At 54.9% G+C, this 18,565-nt stretch overlaps 1 protein-coding gene across 2 annotated transcripts in view; it reads left to right on the forward strand.

Moving 5' to 3' along the window:
• Positions 1-18,565, forward strand: part of RALGAPA2 (Ral GTPase activating protein catalytic subunit alpha 2) — a 106,546-nt gene that overhangs the window by 24,487 nt on the left and 63,494 nt on the right. For both annotated transcript variants that reach the window (XM_088160848.1, XM_088160847.1), the window contains exons 16-32: positions 126-290; positions 1,273-1,413; positions 2,299-2,424; positions 2,934-3,016; positions 3,587-3,677; positions 4,314-4,493; positions 5,359-5,552; positions 5,946-6,044; positions 6,224-6,379; positions 13,900-14,028; positions 15,014-15,145; positions 15,797-15,855; positions 16,146-16,254; positions 16,505-16,615; positions 16,965-17,033; positions 17,203-17,340; positions 17,721-17,907. In XM_088160848.1, coding sequence (XP_088016974.1) covers positions 126-290; positions 1,273-1,413; positions 2,299-2,424; positions 2,934-3,016; positions 3,587-3,677; positions 4,314-4,493; positions 5,359-5,552; positions 5,946-6,044; positions 6,224-6,379; positions 13,900-14,028; positions 15,014-15,145; positions 15,797-15,855; positions 16,146-16,254; positions 16,505-16,615; positions 16,965-17,033; positions 17,203-17,340; positions 17,721-17,907 — 2,169 coding nt within the window. The remainder of the gene's footprint in view (positions 1-125; positions 291-1,272; positions 1,414-2,298; positions 2,425-2,933; positions 3,017-3,586; positions 3,678-4,313; positions 4,494-5,358; positions 5,553-5,945; positions 6,045-6,223; positions 6,380-13,899; positions 14,029-15,013; positions 15,146-15,796; positions 15,856-16,145; positions 16,255-16,504; positions 16,616-16,964; positions 17,034-17,202; positions 17,341-17,720; positions 17,908-18,565) is intronic.

The raw sequence follows: 18,565 nt of genomic DNA on the forward strand, positions 1-18,565 counted from the left end.
TATTTATTAAAATTAACCTGTATTGTCCAACTATTAATATTTGCCTTGTCTGAGTCCTCTTGTACTTCAGCAGAAACGGCTTCCAGGTCACCCAGTGCCAGCAAATGTTGTGCTCTTTGTCCAAGGTGGCGTTTCAGAGCCTCAGAAGACAGCTGTGGTGGGAAGATCTTTCTCCTTGAGCTGGAAAAGCCACCCCGAGGTCGTGGAGCCCATGAGGTTCCGAAGTGCCACCACCTCTGGGGCTCCAGGAGTGGAGAAGGCCAGGAGCATTGTCCGCCAGAGAGCCACAGGTGAGGAGGGCACAGCTGGGCAAGCCTGGCAAAAATGGCAAAAATCCCGATTTTAGCCCTGCCTGCTGCCAGGGACAGCTTCAATGTCCGTGCCTGGGTGTCTTGGCCAGTGAATCCAAGCACTTTGGGTGATTCTCTGTATGAGATTTTAGCTGCAGGACACGAGTGGGAGCCGATCCTGCCCGGGGTTTTTCCTAGAGAGGCACAGTGCTGCTGGCATTGCTTCCTAGGCAGGCATTTATCACTGCCAGGCACATCTTGGTGCAGCCATTTCCTGGCAGCACAGTTTCATGAAGAACACGATCCTCTCTCTGTTGTTTTAAATGCTTGTTTTATCTGCTGTCCCTCTCAGCACGAGCAGGTTTACTGGTGGGAAGAGGAAAGCAGGAGGGAGATGGGGGTGAGGAGGGCTCAGACCCCAGGCACAGGAGGGAGCAGCCCCTGGTTTATTCAGGCATTTCAGCAGCTTTAAAAGCTCTCTTTGTTTCCTGCCAGCAGTGCTGGTTTGCTGGGGCAGGCTCCTGGGAGTGGGGAGCACCCTGGGGTTGGGGGGGTTTTGGCTCCATGGCTGGGCCACAGCCTCCAGCCTGGGTCCCAGAGCTCTTCAGCAGCAGAGCCAGCTCAGTCCCAGTTTCATTCCCAAATTCAGGGAGTCCCTGGCTGTGCCCCAGGGAAGGATTCTCTCCCCTGCTGCAGCATTTGCACCTCTGACACCCTGCCAGAGCAGTAGGGAGAGCCTGGAGGTGTTCATCCAGGGCTTTTCCTTGTGGGTGTGTGTCCAAAATAAAGGCACTTCCACGCTTGCTGTGGAGCAGAAATCCCTGATTATTGCCCAATATTTGATATCTGAGGGGAGAACTCCTGGGCTCGCTGTTGGGAACATTTATCCCGAAGTTTGGGCTGGGTTTGGATGTGTTGTGACACTCAGAACAGGATGTCCCCGTGTTGCTGACACCACTGTTGCTCTGTTTTTTCCTGGAAGCTAAGCGAAGCCAGTCTATCAGCAACTGTGCCCACCTTTCTGAGGCTTTGCCAGCCACTAAAAGTGTGCCTGTTCTGCTTCACACTGTGAGCTCTCTCTTCCCTGGTATCTCTTACACTTCTTGCTCTCCCAGGCTGTCAGGTACTGTACTTTAAAGCCACCTTTGGTGTCGCTGTTCGTGGTGTTTTTGAACTGCTCTCTGTCTGCTCCCTTGCTGTGCTCAGAGCATTCGCAGGTTTTTGTTCACGGTGATGTTAAAGATTGCCATCAGATCGGTGTTTCCTGGCATCTACAGTGAAAATCCTCACAGATTTGTGACTGCTGGGTCCTGCCCAGAGTCGCTGCCTGCAGCCCAGGGGAAAAGGGAGAGTTTGGTTTTGGTGGCCCTGTGGGGATTCCTGAAACACCTTGGCTGTGTTTCCATCTCCAGTTGTCCTGGGGGGGGAACGCTGGCATTGTTCCAGTCAGTGAATTGCATGTTTTATTTTATTGCTTGCTGTCAGACACTGAGGCCAGTAAATACCAGAAATGTCAGTTTTTGTGCACCTGCCTCCCGAGATTACTTCCTGAAATACCTGCAGTGTTTATGGAGCAGCAGAACAATATTAAAACTTTCTGCTGGGTGGAAGCACTGGAGTTTTGGTGGCTTTTTTGGGGTTTTTTTTCCCCCCAAATGCTGAGACAAATGCATTTCGAAAAACTCTTGGTCCCAATTTAATTTCTCTTTGGAATTTTCGTGCTTCTCTCTCCTGCTTTTGCTTCACAGCCAAACCAAAGCTGCCTGCCTGGGTTTGTCCTCACAGGCTGAGCCCAGGCTATTTGTAGCTCAGAACTTTTTTATTTTTACTCCGAGTTTTTGCTTTTCTTTATTCCTCCTCCCTTCCCCTCTTTCTGGCGGCTCTTTTGTGGAACTTAAATTGTGAATTTTGCCTGGGGAGCTTTAGATCTTTGCAAGGCTCGCTTTTTCATAGAGCTTTCTTAGGCGTGAGCACCTGCAAACGCTCTGTGCTGGCATTCAATCCACAGAGGTTGAAGAATCCCAGCAGCTGGAAAATGCAGAAGGAGCAGAAGCTGCAGAGCAACAGCAGCAGCTACCTCGGAGCAGCAGCACTTCAGATATTGCAGATCGCATTCCCTCGGATTTTTTTCGAGGTAATTTTAATCAAATCCAGCAATGCTGTTGTTTCTCAGGGAAAAGTGTTGGGGCTTCTTTGGCCTCCCAGACTTGGGTTGGTTTCCAGCTCTCCTCCAAAATCTCATTTGCTTAGTCGCTGCATGGTTGGTAAGTCGTTGAAATAATTTTTTATTTTTTTTTTTAAGAAGTCAGGGACCACGAATGCAGGGTGTGACCTTTGGTAAAGCAGGGAGGCCAAAAACGACACCTGGAATGTCGTGTGCATTTTGTGTGTCGCTCTTGAGCTCTTTCTCACCCGCCTTGCATTTGGAATTTTGTGTGTTCGAGCTGCAGTTGGCAGTTCAGTTCCTCCCCCGTGAGTGTTTGATGCTTCTGAAGGGTTTTTTTCAAATCCTGGTGTCCCCTTTCAGTGTTGTGTGGCCCTTACCTGTGAGACACACAAACATTGCCGAGGTTCACTCCAGACTCCCTGTGTGTGCTTTGCTCCCACAGACGTTTGTTTACAGTTCTTGTTTCCTTCCTCTAGGTAAAAAGGCTGGAAATTCCACCTCGGACTCCAAGTCAGCTCAGGAAAATAAGGGATATTCCAAGGAGCCCGAAGCTGAGCACGTAAGGCCAGCCCCACAGTAACTCCTGATGAGATGCCAGCAGCGTTTTTTTGCAGTGCCTTTCAGCATGCAGGCACTGGGGGAGGGTGAGGGTGTGCACGGACATCAATCCAGTATTAAACATGGACAAGAAGCTGGTGACTTTTCCAAGGGCAATAATTCCTGGCTGGGATGGGTGTTTGATGGTTTAGAGCTCTGAGGAAGAGGCTCCAGCGTGGCAGGTGTCACTGTGAGCTGCCTTGAGCACGGGGAAAAATTAATCCATTTTTAATGGCAGCTTTGGAGTCCAAACAATGAACGGCTCAGCCTGATCATCTCTGTCAAATAGGAAGGCTGAATTTATTTTTTATTTTTTTTTATTACCTTAACAAATGATTTGTTGGAAAAAACACAGGAAGAAGGTGCTGTGGGGAGGATGAAGAATGGAATGGATGTTTTCCTGAGGACACTGGCACACCCTTGGCCAGTGTGAATATTGATGATGAGGGTGTTTTGGGCGGGTTGTGGATCGTTTCCAGTGCCTGTGCAGTGCTCACAGGTGTGTGTGCTCAGGTGAGCTGTTTGCCTGCAGGTGCTGATGAGGAGGAGCAGCAGCACGGCCGAGCTGGAGCTGAGAGCAGACGAGCAGGTGGCCCCCGGGGGCTCCAGGGACAGAGAGAAAAGTGAGTGCCCAGGGCCTTTGGGCCACGGGCAGCACCTGAGCACAGCGCTGGCACCGGGGTGGGCAGCGCTGGGGCCTCTCTGGGGCACTGAGCTGCACGTGTGAGCTGGGCTCAGGTGTGTCCAGGTGTGTACTGGGCTGTGCTGTGTACAGATGTGTGCAGTTGTGAGCAGGGCTGTGCCGTGTACAGGTGTGTACAGATGTGTACAGGTGTGTGCAGGGCTGTGCTGTGTCCAGGTGTGTCCTGTGTGCAGGTGTGAGCAGAGCTGTGCCGTGTCCAGGTGTGTGCAGGGCTATGCTGTCTGCAGGTGTGTACAGGTGTGTCCAGGTGTGAGCAGGGCCGTGCTGTGTCCAGGTGTGTCCCGTGTCCAGGTGTGAGCAGGGCTGTGCAGGTGTGTACAGATGTGTACAGGTATGTGCAGGTGTGTCCAGGGCTGTGCTGTGTACAGGTGTGTCCTGTGTGCAGGTGTGAGCTGGGCTGTGCTGTGTGCAGGTGTGTCCAGGTGTGAGCAGGACTGTGCTGTGTGCAGGTGTGTCCTGTGAGCAGGGCTGTGCCGTGTCCAGGTGTGTCCAGGTGTGTCCAGGTGTGTCCCGGTGCTCCTGTGTGCAGCTCTGCTCAGTGCTGCGCTGTTGGCAGGTGCGAGCCTGAGCAGTGAGGCGTCGCTGGGCTGTGCAGGTGACATGGACATCGCCCTGGTGGCCTGGCAGGGGCCAGAGGATGACGCCGAGGCCGGGCTGGCCGCAGGGCCGGGCGGGGACCCCGCAGCACCGCGCTGGCTCCAGCTCAGCCCCTCCCAGGAGCCTGCCAACCTCACAGGTACCCGGCCCCACCTGCCCGTGGCGTGGTTAATTCACGTTTCGTGTGAGCAGGGCTCTCCACAGCAGCTGCTCGGAGCGAGCTTTGTGATCCTGCAGCACAGAAAGGGGGGGAAAAAAAATCCCCCAGGGTGCTGTTTTTAAAATGTATTCAGGCATAAAAGAGTCTAAAATGTCTTTTATTTCACTCACCTTCCCCGAGTCCTCAGAGGACACGGGTTGTTTCCCTCTGGCTGCGTGCAGGTTTGTTCCCTGCACACCTGGGCTGCTGCAGGTGCGCCTGGAGCCTGGCATTAAAGTGGGCGCTGCAGAGAGGGTTTGCAGGGCTTAGGAACAGAAATCCCATTGCCCTGGCCCTGCTTTCTCTGCACTCTGCTCCCTCAGCAGCTGCTCTGTGCCAGTGGTGATGCCCGAGCACATTTCTCAAGGCTCTTCAGCCTCAGTGGGGTTTTTTTTTTATTCCTTTCTCCACTGGCGTTGCCAGGTCTTGCTACTCTGTGTGTGATCTTAAAAAAAACCCAAAAAACAACGAGTACTTTTATAAATGTGGCAGTATTACCCATTAAGAGGCAGGTATTGATCGAATACATCCCTCAGGTGGCCGAATGTTGCATTTAGCTGCATTTAGCTGCATTTCCCTGCTGGCACTGGGGTGGGGACAGCGTGGTTGGTGTGGCAGAGCTGTGCCCTGGGCCAGCCCCTTTGCCCCGTTTTCCTTTGGCTCACGAGCAGCTCCAGCAGTGAGAGGGAATTCTGGTGGGAAGGGAGATGGGTGGGGGGCAGTAATGACCGGGTTTTATTGAGCAAACCCAGGGTTAGGCTGCACCCCTCACCTGTGGGAATGGAACACTTTTTAAAATTCCCAGACAGCAGCGAGTTCTTGGCCGATGACTGCAGCATCATTGCTGGTGGAAGCCTCAGCGGCTGGCATCCCGATTCTGCCTCTGTGCTCTGGAGGAGGATCCTGGGAATTCTCGGGGATGTGAACAACATCCAGTCGCCCAAGATCCACGGCAAAGTTTTTGCCTACCTTTACGAGCTGTGGTATAAACTTGCAAAGGTACGTGGTGGAAATGACGCTTTTTTTTTTTTTCTGTTGTGGAAACGATTATTAAACGGGATTCAGTGTAAGCACCTGGAGGGTAAGAGGGCTTCGTCCTGTTGGGTTTCCAGCTGCTAATTCCAACACAAAATCCCGTCCAGTGACAGGGGGGATTTCAATGGGGTGAGGAAACAGCAGCAAAGGAAAAAGAAGCACAGGGATGGTGTTTGTGTCAGGGCCCTCAGCGTGGCCCAAACTGGTCATGTTTGCTTTGGCCAGGGAGCAGCAGCGTGGAACCAGCTTTGGCTGAAGTGGGAGCAGTTCTGTATAGCCCCTGCACGTAAATAAAGTCAAATTAAACCTCTGGGAACGCCACTGGCTGTGCTAACGCTCTCCTTTCAACACCTTCAGATCCGGGACAACCTCGCCATCAGCGTGGACAATCAGTCAACTCCTTCTCCTCCCGTGCTCATCCCTCCTCTCAGGATATTTGCATCGTGGCTCTTCAAGGTGAGCTCTGGAGTTCTTTTCTGTCACAGCAGAAGGGGCACGCGTTTCCTTTTGGCCTTTCCTTGGTGTGCAGCCTGGGGCTTTTGGGAGGGGCCAGAATTCGGGTGTGCTGTGTGTGGGGGGCTGTTTATTGGGGGGGCTGCCATGCAGGGTTGTGCTGATGCAGGGCTGTGTTGCAGGCGGCCACGCTGCCCGGCGAGTACAAGCCGGGCAAGCTGCAGGCGCTGCGGCTGCTCTGCGCCATGATGAGCCGGCGCCAGGACCTGCAGCCCAACTGCGATTTTCTGCTGCACCTGTACTCCGTGCTGCGCCTGGGGCTCACCAGCGACGACCAGGTACGAGCCGGCCACCCTGGGCCACCGCTGGCCGCGCCACCGGGCCACCAGGGGCTGCCCGAGGCTGCTGCCCCGGCACCGCGGGCGCAGCGTGGGCTGGAGGCTCTTAGTGGTGATTGTCTCACAGGAGCGGCTCGGGGCTCGTGGAAAAAGTTGGGAAATGTCCTTTGGGTTGCCCAAAAACACTTCCAGGAGCGAGAGCCAGGGCTGAGCTCTGCCGGGAGCGGTGGCAGCAAAGGGCACGGGGACACCCGGGAAATTTTGGGAGTTGCTGACGGTGCTTTTAGGAAACCGGACAGGATGGGTTGTTTGTGAGGTGGAACAGGGAAAGGAGGAATTGCCCCTGGGTTTCCCTCCCTCCTGGAAAGTCAGAGCTTTTGGAAAACACTCCTTTTAAATAGATCAGAACAGAGAGGCAGGGCTTTTCTCCTGGAAAATCCTACAAGTCCTGCTGCAGCTCCAGGGTTCCCTAGGTGTTTCCAGCCCCTCACTCCCCATCCCTCTGTGCTTTCCCTGGATATTTTTTACCCCCTCACTCCCCATCCCTCCCTGGTTTTCCCTGGATGTTTTGCAGGCTGCTGCTGCTGCTCTTTGTTCTTGCTCCCCGCTCTGGTGGCCGTCTCTGCCTCTTGGTGGCACACTTGACCGCGGCTTTGCTGTCGTGTGTGTCGCTCCTGAGCTGGGGAAGTGGGTGAGGTGTCAGCTGGGAGGGAGGCACCGATGGGATCCCTGTTCCTTGCTCCCGTGTTCCCAAGGTGTGCTGGGTGCTCAGGGTGGGAGCCTTTGTGTCACAGAATCACGGGAATAGAGATCCTAGGGTGCTGTCCAGGATGGCAGAAGTAAAACGGTCTCAGGGTGGCCTTTTCAGCATTTTCAGATTGGGTTTGTCTGCTGGGCACAGGCATGAATTCCTCCCTTGTGAGGAATGCTCACAGGAGGAAGGGTAGGAGGTGTCTCACCGAGGAGTTTTCCTTCTCCGTGGATGGCTGGGACAACTTTTGGAAAAGCCACGGAGAGACAGCCCAGCTCCAGGCAATCCCCTTGGCTACTCCAGAAGAGATTTTTAGGTGGTTACACGATCGAAATTATTGCAGTCGGGAGCCTCTTTGACCCGAGTGGTTTCCAGCGTTCTGCTTGGCGTGACAAATGTTTCCTCTGCATTTCCCCGTGCCCTCCTGGCTCTCAGCAGGATGTGAGAACAGGGATTTGCTGCTGTGAAGGAGGGCGCTGTGACTCGCAGCCCTCTCTCCTCCCGGGGCTGCCCAGCAGAGCAGTGAGGGTGAGGTTTGCTGCGAGGCTCCCAGGCAGCCCGGGCTGCAGCAATTAGCTGGGCAGCCTAATGAGCTGCAGCTAATTTGTCAGCAAGCATCCCTGGAGGAGTGACCAATTCCGTGCAGGGATTGCATCACCTCTCCAGGTGGGAGAAGCCTGGAGCACTCAGGGCTGAGTGGGCATCGGGGGGTGCCCCTGTGCAGCCCCTGGCACTGCTGGGCTGGGTTTTTTCCTGGCTTTTTGTGAATTCCCTGAGGCTCCCCTGCAGCGTGGAGGGAAGGGCTGGGATGTTCACTGGGATAGGGAAGGGGCTTGAGATGTTGCTGGGGGTGCTGTGGGGGGGGCACAGCTGCCTCCTCTTCCTGGCTTTTGGTTTGGGTCATAAACGCAGCTCTTTAAAATCATCTGACACCGCAAGGCACAGGTTCCACAAATCCCTGAAGCAGGAAAAGAAATGGGATTTTATTGCTGCTGTTTTATTGCTGCTGCTTACTGGAACAGCACTTTTTGCTTCGTTCACCTGGAAAAGTCAATAAGTGTCTCCTCGCTCTCCTTCTGCTGAATAACTGAGGTACCAAAACACTGAGCTACAAACCCTTCTGAGAAAATCAGCTGCTGGCATAATTGGGATTCTTCAGCTCGGGTCAGATAAATTTAATGAGAGTGTGGCCATGCTGACTTGCCAGAGCACCTCTGGAGTAGGATACTTCTGTTTTTAGGGAGCATAATCCAGGGTGGAGACTTGGCAGGTTCTCTGGGAAGGGACAGTGGATGGCCCGGGGAGGAGACTCTGCTGGTGGCTTTTTCAGTTCAGGGACACGGGGAGCAGAACAAGGCTCTTGATTTTATTTTATTTATTTTATTTATTCCATGGGAAGCTGCAGCAGCTCTGAGTTTCTGTCCAAGCCCCCACTGGAGCTCCTGCTGTGGGAAGTGGCTGATTGAAGCATTTTGCAGCAGAGGAGTCGTTAATTACCCGTTTGCATTAACGTCGCTCTGACATTAAAAATAAAACAAACGCAGCGTTTGTGGGATTTTGTGGGCCCAGTTGTCCCTCAGCAGCCCTGGAAAGGCACAATGAAGGAGCAGCTTGGCTTTTGTCCCCTGTGGGACGGGTGCTTCCTGCCTGGGTTTCTGCCTGATGCTGTTGCACAGGAGCCGTGGTGCTGTTCAGGTTCTTTCCCAGACTGCCATTTAAAAGGAAATAACCTTAATGTAGCCTATTAAGGCTTAGATTTCCCCTCTTTTAGCTTCTCGAGACTTGTTTCCAATGGGTGCCATGATTTCCTCTGCCTTTTAATCCCCCCCCCTTACCTCATTTTCTGTCCAGAATTTGCCCGTGTGCTCCCATTATGTGTTTGGAACAAGTGTTACCACACAGCACGTGTCCAGCAGGGACAAACAAAAGTCCAAATGCCAGGCTCTCACAGGAACTCTCACATCCCCCTGGGCTCAGGCAGAGCTGGCTGGGTGGCCAGGGCTGGGAGAAGGGCTGGAAGCAAGGGGGAGCCAGCTCCTGCCCCCTGCACCATTTGGTGCTTTCGCCTGGTTTGGGTGGTTTTGGTGTTTTTCTGTTTGTTTGGCTTCGGTTCGTTTGCCCTTCCCGAATTCTGGGTTTGTGGTTGGTGTTGTGTCTGCCAGAGCCTGGGGGAAATGTCTGGGGACACAGAGCCACCCCCGGGGTCCGGGCAGTGCTTTAGGGACACAGAGCCACCCCCGGGGTCCAGACAGTGCCCTGGGGACACAGAGCCACCCCCGGGGTCCGGGCAGTGCTTTGGGGACACAGAGCCACCCCCGGGGTCCTGGCAGTGCTTTGGGGACACAGAGCCACCCCCGGGGTCCGGGCAGTGCCCTGGGGACACAGAGCCACCCCCGGGGTCCGGGCAGTGCCTTGGGGACACAGAGCCACCCCCGGGGTCCGGGCAGTGCTTTAGGGACACAGAGCCACCCCCGGGGTCCGGGCAGTGCTTTGGGGACACAGAGCCACCCCCGGGGTCCGGGCAGTGCCCTGGGGACACAGAGCCACCCCCGGGGTCCGGGCAGTGCCTTGGGGACACAGAGCCACCCCCGGGGTCCGGGCAGTGCTTTAGGGACACAGAGCCACCCCCGGGGTCCGGGCAGTGCTTTGGGGACACAGAGCCACCCCCGGGGTCCGGGCAGTGCTTTGGGGACACAGAGCCACCCCCGGGGTCCGGGCAGTGCTTTGGGGACACAGAGCCACCCCCGGGGTCCGGGCAGTGCCCTGGGGACACAGAGCCACCCCCGGGGTCCGGGCAGTGCCCTGGGGACACAGAGCCACCCCCGGGGTCCTGGCAGTGCTTTGGGGACACAGAGCCACCCCCGGGGTCCTGGCAGTGCTTTGGGGACACAGAGCCACCCCCGGGGTCCGGGCAGTGCCTTGGGGACACAGAGCCACCCCCGGGGTCCAGGCTATGGAATGGTTTGGGGTTAGGGTTTACCTGGCACCTTGGAGCTTTCTGATAAATGAATCCCACATCTCCCGAGGTTGTCAAAAGTGCTTCATGAATTTTTTGTTGCTGCTTAATTGTTGACACGTTAACTCTTGCCTACAGCGTCATGGTAGGTAGGGAAGCTGGGCATAAATAAATGTGAGCATTTGTTCCTTTAAAGCGGGAGAGGAAAAGGTGTCAGGTCCTGTGTACCCTGCCCACCTTTGCTCTGTCCGTGGCTGAGGACAGAGCGAACCTGAGTGAGAAATCCGTGCTGTTCCTGCCCGGGGACAATGGGAAAGGTGAGCAGGGCACCTGGCGGCCTTATTGGGTTACACCTGTAATCTGCCAGAGCTCCAGCAAAAAATTAGGTGAGGAAGATTTTTGCCGCTGACCTTTGGGCGAACTCGCATGAAATGTGTTCCGCTTTGCTTGGGTGGATGTTTGCGACCTTTATGCTGGGAATTGCTGGATGAAGCCGTGCTGAAATATGATGCTGTTGATGGGGTTAATGCATTTGAGGAGGACGTGCAGGCGATTTGCCCCCTCCTCTCCCCTCTTTCCCCGCCTTTAACACCACCGAGCATCATTCGGAATTGAAATAGTCCATAATGGTCCTTTTTTTTTTTTTTTTTCTCACTTTTCTTTAACAACGTGAACGCTAAATTATAGCTGTGCAATTATGTAAACAATGGGAATGCTTCCAGAATGAATGCTTCCTTTTAAATTTTCATTTTGCGTAATTGCCGAAAGGTTTGGAGCCGTAATAAACCAAAATTATTTTACACATTTAGCGTTCTAAAGGTCAATTATGAAAGAAGCAAAGCAACAACACCGTGCAGAATGAGTAAACCAATTTCCCCGGCCATCACCCCATATGTTTTTCCTATGCCTTGTGTTTCCCAGTTGCTGTGTACACAGCGTTCAATTAAAGTGATTCATCGGCCGGCCTGGGAGCTGCTGCCCGGAGCTTGTGTGTGCAGGGAGGGAGGGAAGGAAGCAGGGCTGTGTTTGAATTCCCTGATTTTGCCCTGTCACTGATAGCACAGATGTCCCGGCTCCCCAGGCCTCCCTCTGCTGATAAGCTGGCAGAGGGGACACACCTGGCAGGCTACCTGTGCTGGGCTGGTGCTGGCCCTGCCTGAGCCCTGGGCTCGCTGGGTACAGTGACCCCGGGTGCCCGGGGTGAGGTGCTGGGTGCCCAGAGGGATGTGCTGGGTGCCCAGGTGAGATGCTGGGTGCCCACGGTGATGTACTGGGTGCTCAGGTGAGATGCTGGGTGCCCGGGGTGATGTGCTGGGTGCCCAGGGTGCTGTGCTGGGTGCCCAGGTGAGATGCTGGGTGCCCAGGGTGATGTTCTGGGTGCCCAGGGTGATGTGCTGGGTGCCCAGGTGAGATGCTGGGTGCCCAGGTGAGATGCTGGGTGCCCGGGGTGATGTGCTGGGTGCCCAGGTGAGATGCTGGGTGCTCAGGTGAGATGCTGGGTGCCCGGGGTGATGTGCTGGGTGCCCAGGGTGCTGTGCTGGGTGCCCAGGTGAGATGCTGGGTGCCCAGGGTGATGTTCTGGGTGCCCACGGTGATGTGCTGGGTGCCCAGGTGAGATGCTGGGTGCCCAGGTGAGATGCTGGGTGCCCGGGGTGATGTGCTGGGTGCCCAGGTGAGATGCTGGGTGCCCGGGGTGATGTGCTGGGTGCCCAGGGTGATGTACTGGGTGCTCAGGTGAGATGCTGGGTGCCCGGGGTGATGTGCTGGGTGCCCACGGTGATGTGCTGGGCGCCCAGGTGAGGTGCTGGGTGCCCGGGGTGATGTGCTGGGTGCCCAGGTGAGATGCTCAGGTGAGATGGTGAGGTGCTGGGTATCCAGAGTCATGTGCTGAGTGCCCAGGTGAGATGCTCAGTGCTCAGGGTGAGATGCTCAGTGCCCAGGTGAGGTGCTGGGTGCCCAGAGGGATGTGCTGGCTGCCCAGGTGAGATGCTCAGTGCCCAGGTGAGGTGTTGGGTGCCCAGAGGGATGTGCTGGGTGCTCAGGTGAGATGCTCAGTGCCCAGGTGAGATGCTCAGTGCCCAGGGTGAGCCCAGCTGAGCGTTTTCGTGTCATACCCTCCCTCGGGCTCCTGCTGGGGGTCACTGCAGCCTGCAGCCCCTGCTGGGAATTCAAAGGGAAGCCTTTGCAGAGGGAATTTCTGCACGGTTTCTGGCTATGGAAAATAATTTCTTTTTAGCAGCACTGCGTCTGGTAAGGGGTGAGTAGATCCCTGGAGTTTTCTGTGTGCTGCCCCAGCGTTCCTGTGTGACAGGAGCTGCTCGGTGGCCCCCCGTGGGAGGGGTCGTGTGGCAGGTGGGAGCGCTGGGGCGGGGACAGGCGTCGTTGCAGTTGTTTGCAGCAGCTCCAGGCGAGCCCGGGCTCTTTTATCGTGGCACATGGCAGCAGCAGCCTGCTCCCATCTGCTGCCCTGCTTACCTGGCCATCACCTGGCCCTCACCTGTGCGGGTGTGCTGTGCCAGGCCAGCCCGGAGCGTTAATCAGCCCTTCATTAGAGCGAGGTGGGCGCTTTGTTGTGCGCCGAGGCAGAGTTTGCTCCCCCGGCTTTATGAGAGGCTGCCTCCATCTGCTCTGCTGCCCGGTGTTTGCACTGACCCCTATTGACTCCCAATGTATCAAAGGAAGTGATTAAAACGAGTTTAAACATTAACTCGAGTGCCATTCCAGCTTATTCGGGAAAGTGAAAGCATTATCTGCTACCGTGTCAAAAACGAGGGCTGTTTATTTATTTGGGTGTGCAGCAGTGATGTCGTGGGATGCTGGTGTGGCAAACACCTGCTGGAACACTGAGGAGGGGCTGTGCAGGTGTGCAGAAAATTGTGGTGATGTTCAAGCATCTCTTCAGGTAGAGAAAATTGGGAAGTCAGCTCTGGCTTCTGCTGTAGAGATTGGGTACGTGGACACGTTATGAAACCAGTAAGGATGGACATGGAAAAGGGTTTTCATCTGCAGCTTTTCAAAATTTTATTGAGTGGAAAATAATCATCTACTCTGGATCTATAATATATATGGATTATATATATATATAATCTATACTCTGTATAGAAATAGCTTGATGTAACTCTTCAGCAAATACGGTGTTGCAGCTGAAGGATTTTATGGATTTTATGCCTAATTTGAAACCTGCTGAAAGCTTGCAGGGAGGAAATCCTGAATATAGGAGCTGTGCAGTGGTTTGGAGAGACTGTGAAGACTTGGGACGTGGAGGGATGAAAGATGAAATGCTTTATGTGCTGTGCCACCACAGGGTGATGGTGAGCCAAGCTGGGGCTGCTGCCCTGCTCCTGTGGCAAGGAATTCTGAGAGATTGGGGGAACTCACTCCTCTGGAATGCTGCAGATCCTAAATCTTAAATCCAGCCAGCGTTTGGAATGCAGAGTGTTGTTTAACAGGATGGTTGTGCTCAGGCACGAGGGGAGGTGAATGGCAGTGTGGGCTTTGAGCAGGATTTGAGGGGTACAGACTTTACCAAAATACCAAATGCACTTGGGCTGCCGGGGGGTGGCGATGGCGTGGAGGGCACTTTGCACACAGGGCTCTGGGGATTGGCACCTCAAAAATGTGGGGCTAGAGAACCTCAAAGTTAAATCTCCTGGAACCTCAAAGCTCAATCTTCTGGAACCTCAAAGCTCAATCTCCTCAAACCTCAAAGCTCAATCTCCTCAAAGCTGATTCTCCTCAAAGCTCCATCTCCTGCAGCTGTCCCTTTTGCTTTTGGGGGTTCCTGGCTTTTCTCACAGGTGCCTTGTGTTGCAGGACATCCTGAACACGGTGGTAAGGCACTGCCCGCCGTGGTTCTTCTTCCTGGGGCTGCCTGGTTTCACCATGCTCATCGGGGACTTCCTGGGGGCGGCGGCGCGGGTGCTGAGCACGGACTCGCTGGAGGTGAGGACACCCCCGGGGGGGGATCCCGGGGCTGCGAGGGGAGTCCTGGGGTGAGGGGGACACGCTGGTGCTGCAGAGGGGTTGGACCCAAAGGCTGAGGTGTGCGAGCCGACACTGAGAGAGGGAGCAGGGAGCTGGCCGGGTGACACCGCACCTCTGGCTCAACGTCAGCACCGGCAGGAATGGGACTCCAAACTATTCAATTATCCAGGGAAAAGTGCAACAGCGAATCGGCGAGGGGCCGCCAGAATAAAGGTGAAGGTGTGGCAGTGCTGGCAGCAGCAGGAAGATTCTGCTGCAGGTGCAGCACCAGCTCAGGGGACACTTTTCTGTCCCTTCTGCCTCAGGGCTTGTGGCGTTTGTGTGGCTGGGCGGGTGGCCCTGTGCAGGGTCACAGCCCTGTCCCGTTCCAGCAGAGCTGGGATGCTGAGCCAGCCACCCCTCTCCCGTCAGCACTCAAAGCTTAAATGCTAACAGGGGACGGATGCTCAATTTTCCATGGAAAAAAACCACAAAACGCTCCCTTCCCTTTCTCCTGCCTGCCCAAGACCGGGTGTGTGCAGCATTTCCGAGGTGACACAGCACTTAGCGTGGTCACAGCTCGTGCTGGGGCGCTTTGGGTGGCTCTCTTGGGGTAGGGGTCTCCCTGCACGTCCCCATCACCTCTGCAGCCGTGGCTTCTGCACCCGCTCTCTGTGCCACAGGATCACCTCGCGGCAGGGCTGGGGTCGTGTTTCCCCCCCGTCCCTCGGTGCTCCTCGGGGGCTTCTGTGCTCTCTGCCCGCATCTCAAGGCTGATGCTCACTGGGGGTCGTGGGGGGAAGTAGTGACCGTGTGGGGTGTGCCCAGGCGTGGAGGGGCAGCTCAGCCTCCCCAGGAGAGCCCTGGCCTGGGAGCTGGAGGTGGCTGCAGGAAGGGTTTCCAGGGAACTTTTTCCAGGGAACGTTTTCCTAGTGACCATTTTTGCCTCCTTGCCCTTGGCCAGGCTCCCCGCTCCGAAGCTCACACCATCCTTGGTGCCCTCGTGTGCTTCCCAAACACCTACCCGGGGATGCCAGGGCTGGGAGCCGCCCCCGAGGCTGGTGGGGAGAGCGTCGCAGGAGCTGCAGATGTGAAGGTAAAGCCACGTTTATTGTAAACCTTGAGGTGACCTAACCTGGTTTCACTGTGCAGGGATTCGTGCCCCGGTGGTGGCCCTGACACAGAGCTCTGTTGTTTTGGACAAACTTGAGGCACTGCTCAAAATGAGGGATGGCTGGGGAGGAATCTCCGAGTTCCTCACGAGACCTGAGCAGGCAGAAATCCCTTCACACGCTTGGCTCCTGTTCCTGCGTCTTCCTCAGGCTCTGCAGGGTCACTGCAGGTGTCTTACTCATAAAATTACTCCAGTTTTATTCTGTACTGAACAATTCACTGCATTTTCACAGCGTGTTTTGGTTGGTTCACATGGAGTGACCACCACTTGTCGTTTGTAACTGCCCCTTGACACTGCAAACGAATGGATTTCCTCTCGCTGCCTGTGCATGAGTTGTAAGCTGATTTGGTTGGATTTGATCTGTCCACAAGGGCCTGTGTGTCTGTGCTGTAATCGGTGTTTCTCCCTTGACAAAACAGAATGGGAGTAGCAAAACAGAATAGCATGAGGAAAAGGTGCTTTAGTGTCAAACAGAGAATTAAAGTGACCCCACCTGTAACTGTGTCAAAATCAAACAACTTTGACGTAGATGTATGGAGAAGATGCTTATTCTAATCTATTTTGTTATTTTAGTATTGCCTCATAAATATTTTATTGAAGAATGCTACAGAGGAGCCAAGTGAAGCTGCAAGGTAAAACACCCAGTAAGAGAAATGGGAAAATATCCTAGAACTGGTTAGGTTGGAAAAGACCTTTACCGTGGTCAAGTCCAACCATTTATGGCTTGGAAAAGCCTTTTCTGCTGCTTGTCTTCTGCTGCTGCCTCGTGGTTTGGTGCTGTGAAGTTGAGTCTGGCTGCACCGTGAAGGTGCTGGAGGGGAGAGAGAGAGAGATCTCACCTTTGTACAATTTTCCCCTTTTTTTCCCCCCTCTAAATGTTGCTGTACGTGTCCCGAGCATCTTCCTTTTCCTTCTCCCAAAGGTGCATCGCCATCTGCGGGCTGGGCGTGTGGGTGTGCGAGGAGCTCACGCAGCGCACGGGCCACCCCCACGTCAGGAAAGCCATCAATGTCATCGGGGTGACACTGAAGGTACTGCTGTGCTGGCCTGCTCGGGGGGGGGGGGGAAAAAGGCATTTGCACTTGGCAGGGGTGGCCGGAGGGCTGCTGCCGTGGTGTCCTGCACGGGAGGTGACAGAGTGTCAGACCTGCACGTTCCTCGTGCTGACAGCACAGCGTTGTTCCTTTCCGGCAAAATCACGAAATGTAGAAGAGCTGAATACCTGGGTGCTTCATCTGGCTTGTAATCACCTCTTTTTTTTTTTTTTTGTTTTTCTCCCAGTTTTCCAGCAAGGTGGTAGCTCAGGTAGCCTGTGACGTCCTTCAGCTGCTGGTGTCTTACTGGCAGAAGCTTCAGGAGTACGAATCCTCCCTGTGCCGCAAAATCACCGAGGTGCGTCGGCCCCTTCAAAATGCCTGGAAAATGCGTGGAAATCGCCTGCAAAGTTGTCTTCATCCCTTCCTTGGGCTGCTGTGGGTCTGGGATTCTGACCCCTGCTTTGTTTCACTGCTAGGGATGTGCTCGCTGCACTCCCCGGGCCAGTGCAGGTCCCTGGTTTGTCGCGATTTGTTCGCCAAGGGCTCAGTGAACCTTTCCTTGCCCTTGGCCAGGGGCTGGCTCGGGCAGTGGGGCGTTTCTGGGAGGATTTCAGCAGCCCCACGCCCTGTGCAGTGAGGGTGTGTCTGTGCAGAGCAGGAGGCTCTCTGGGTGCCTCTGTGACCCGGGCTTTGTTTGGCTGCAGATCCTGGTGGCCACCATCGCCTTTCTCCTGCCCGGTGCTGAACACTCGTCCCTGGAGGCAGACAAGAAGGTGTGTGTCCCTGGCGAGAGCTCTCTCCGTTCTTTGGGCTCTTTGGGGGGGTTGTTTAATGAGATTGCTCTGACCCAGAGTCGAATTTTGAGCTTTCCAACTCGTGGAAGCCTCAAGTGTGGGAGGATTTAATGGGATGCAGCTACAGGTGCTCCGTGCTCTTGTTCAGTTCGTAGTTTCGCTGCTGCTTTGCCTGCTGGACTGGTGCATGGCCCTGCCCATGAAGATGCTGCTGGAGCCCGTGTCTGCTGGGGCTGTGGAGGAGCAACAGGCATCCAGAGCTCCTCTGCTGGATTATATTTACAGGGTGAGTCGGGGGAAGGAAGGTGGTTTAAAGGTGCCTCTCACACACCCGGGGGGCACAGGAGCACTGGGAAAGCCACGTCATCCGGGTGAGGAGCTACAAATGCAAAATGTTAAGAAGATAAGGTTGGAGATGTAGAACGGACAGGGAATGGTGACAGCAAAGGTAAACAGCAAGCTGGGGAGAGGAATCTTGGCAGAAATATTTGGATTGTTTGAGGCGGGCTGTTGAAATCCAAAACAAGCCCTGAGGCAAGCTGTGAAAGCAGAGGATCAGAGCAGATGGAGGGTGTTAATTTAGAGGTGCTGAATTTGGACCCGGCTGGGTTGTGCAGTGTGTCACAGCTGTGCTGGGGACTGTCACAGGCTCCGTGTCCCCTCCAGGTGCTGCACTGCTGTGTCAATGGCTCCGGCACCTACACGCAGCAGAGCCGCTCCGTGCTGGGCCTGGCCGACCTCTCCTCTGCTGACTACGACCCCTTCCTGCCCCTGGGGAGCGTCAGGAGCTGCTCCGAGCCCGCCCAGGGACCCTCCTCCACCGACTTGGGCAACCTGCTCACCGTGGCTGAAGGTGAGGGCGTGCCCCGGGCCTGGCCTGGGTCACTCTGGGGGGGGTGTGTGTGGGTTCCAGGACCCATCTCTGCGTGGCTCTCTGTGCAGGGACTCCAGTCGCCTCGGTGACAGCATGCTGGGGTGGCTCCTCGGAATAAATTTATGTTTAGGAGATGTAGAGGGGAAGGGAAAGCCTGTGAACCAGAGGGTTTTCCAGTGAATATGAAGACACGTGGGAGCGAGGGGGGTTTGTGGCTGCGGGAGGAGCAGCAGTGCCAGGGGAGAAGGGGGGGCACGGTCACTGCAGCAAACACCTGCTGCGTGTGCCAGGCTCAGGGGAACACCTGGGCCACCAGGAGGTCACACTGGACTGGCCCTGCTGCCACCGAGGGAGGAGCATGGCTTGGCAGTGACACCTCTGCTTGGCCTGGGCCTCCCTGCCCTGTCACCCTCTCTGGGCATGGCGGATAGGGTAGAAATAGGAATGGAATTAGAATTGGAATAGAATTAGAATTGGAATAGCATTAGAATTGGAATAGCATTAGAATAGAATTAGAATAGAATTAGAATTAGAATTAGAATTGGAATGAGAATAGAATTAGAATAGAATAGAATTAGAATGAGAATAGAATTAGAATGAGAATAGAATTAGAATAGAATAGAATTAGAATGAGAAT

This window comes from Sturnus vulgaris, chromosome 3 (genome assembly GCF_052056855.1).
Source record: "Sturnus vulgaris isolate bStuVul1 chromosome 3, bStuVul1.hap1, whole genome shotgun sequence".
In the NCBI taxonomy this organism is placed as follows: Eukaryota; Metazoa; Chordata; class Aves; order Passeriformes; family Sturnidae; genus Sturnus; species Sturnus vulgaris.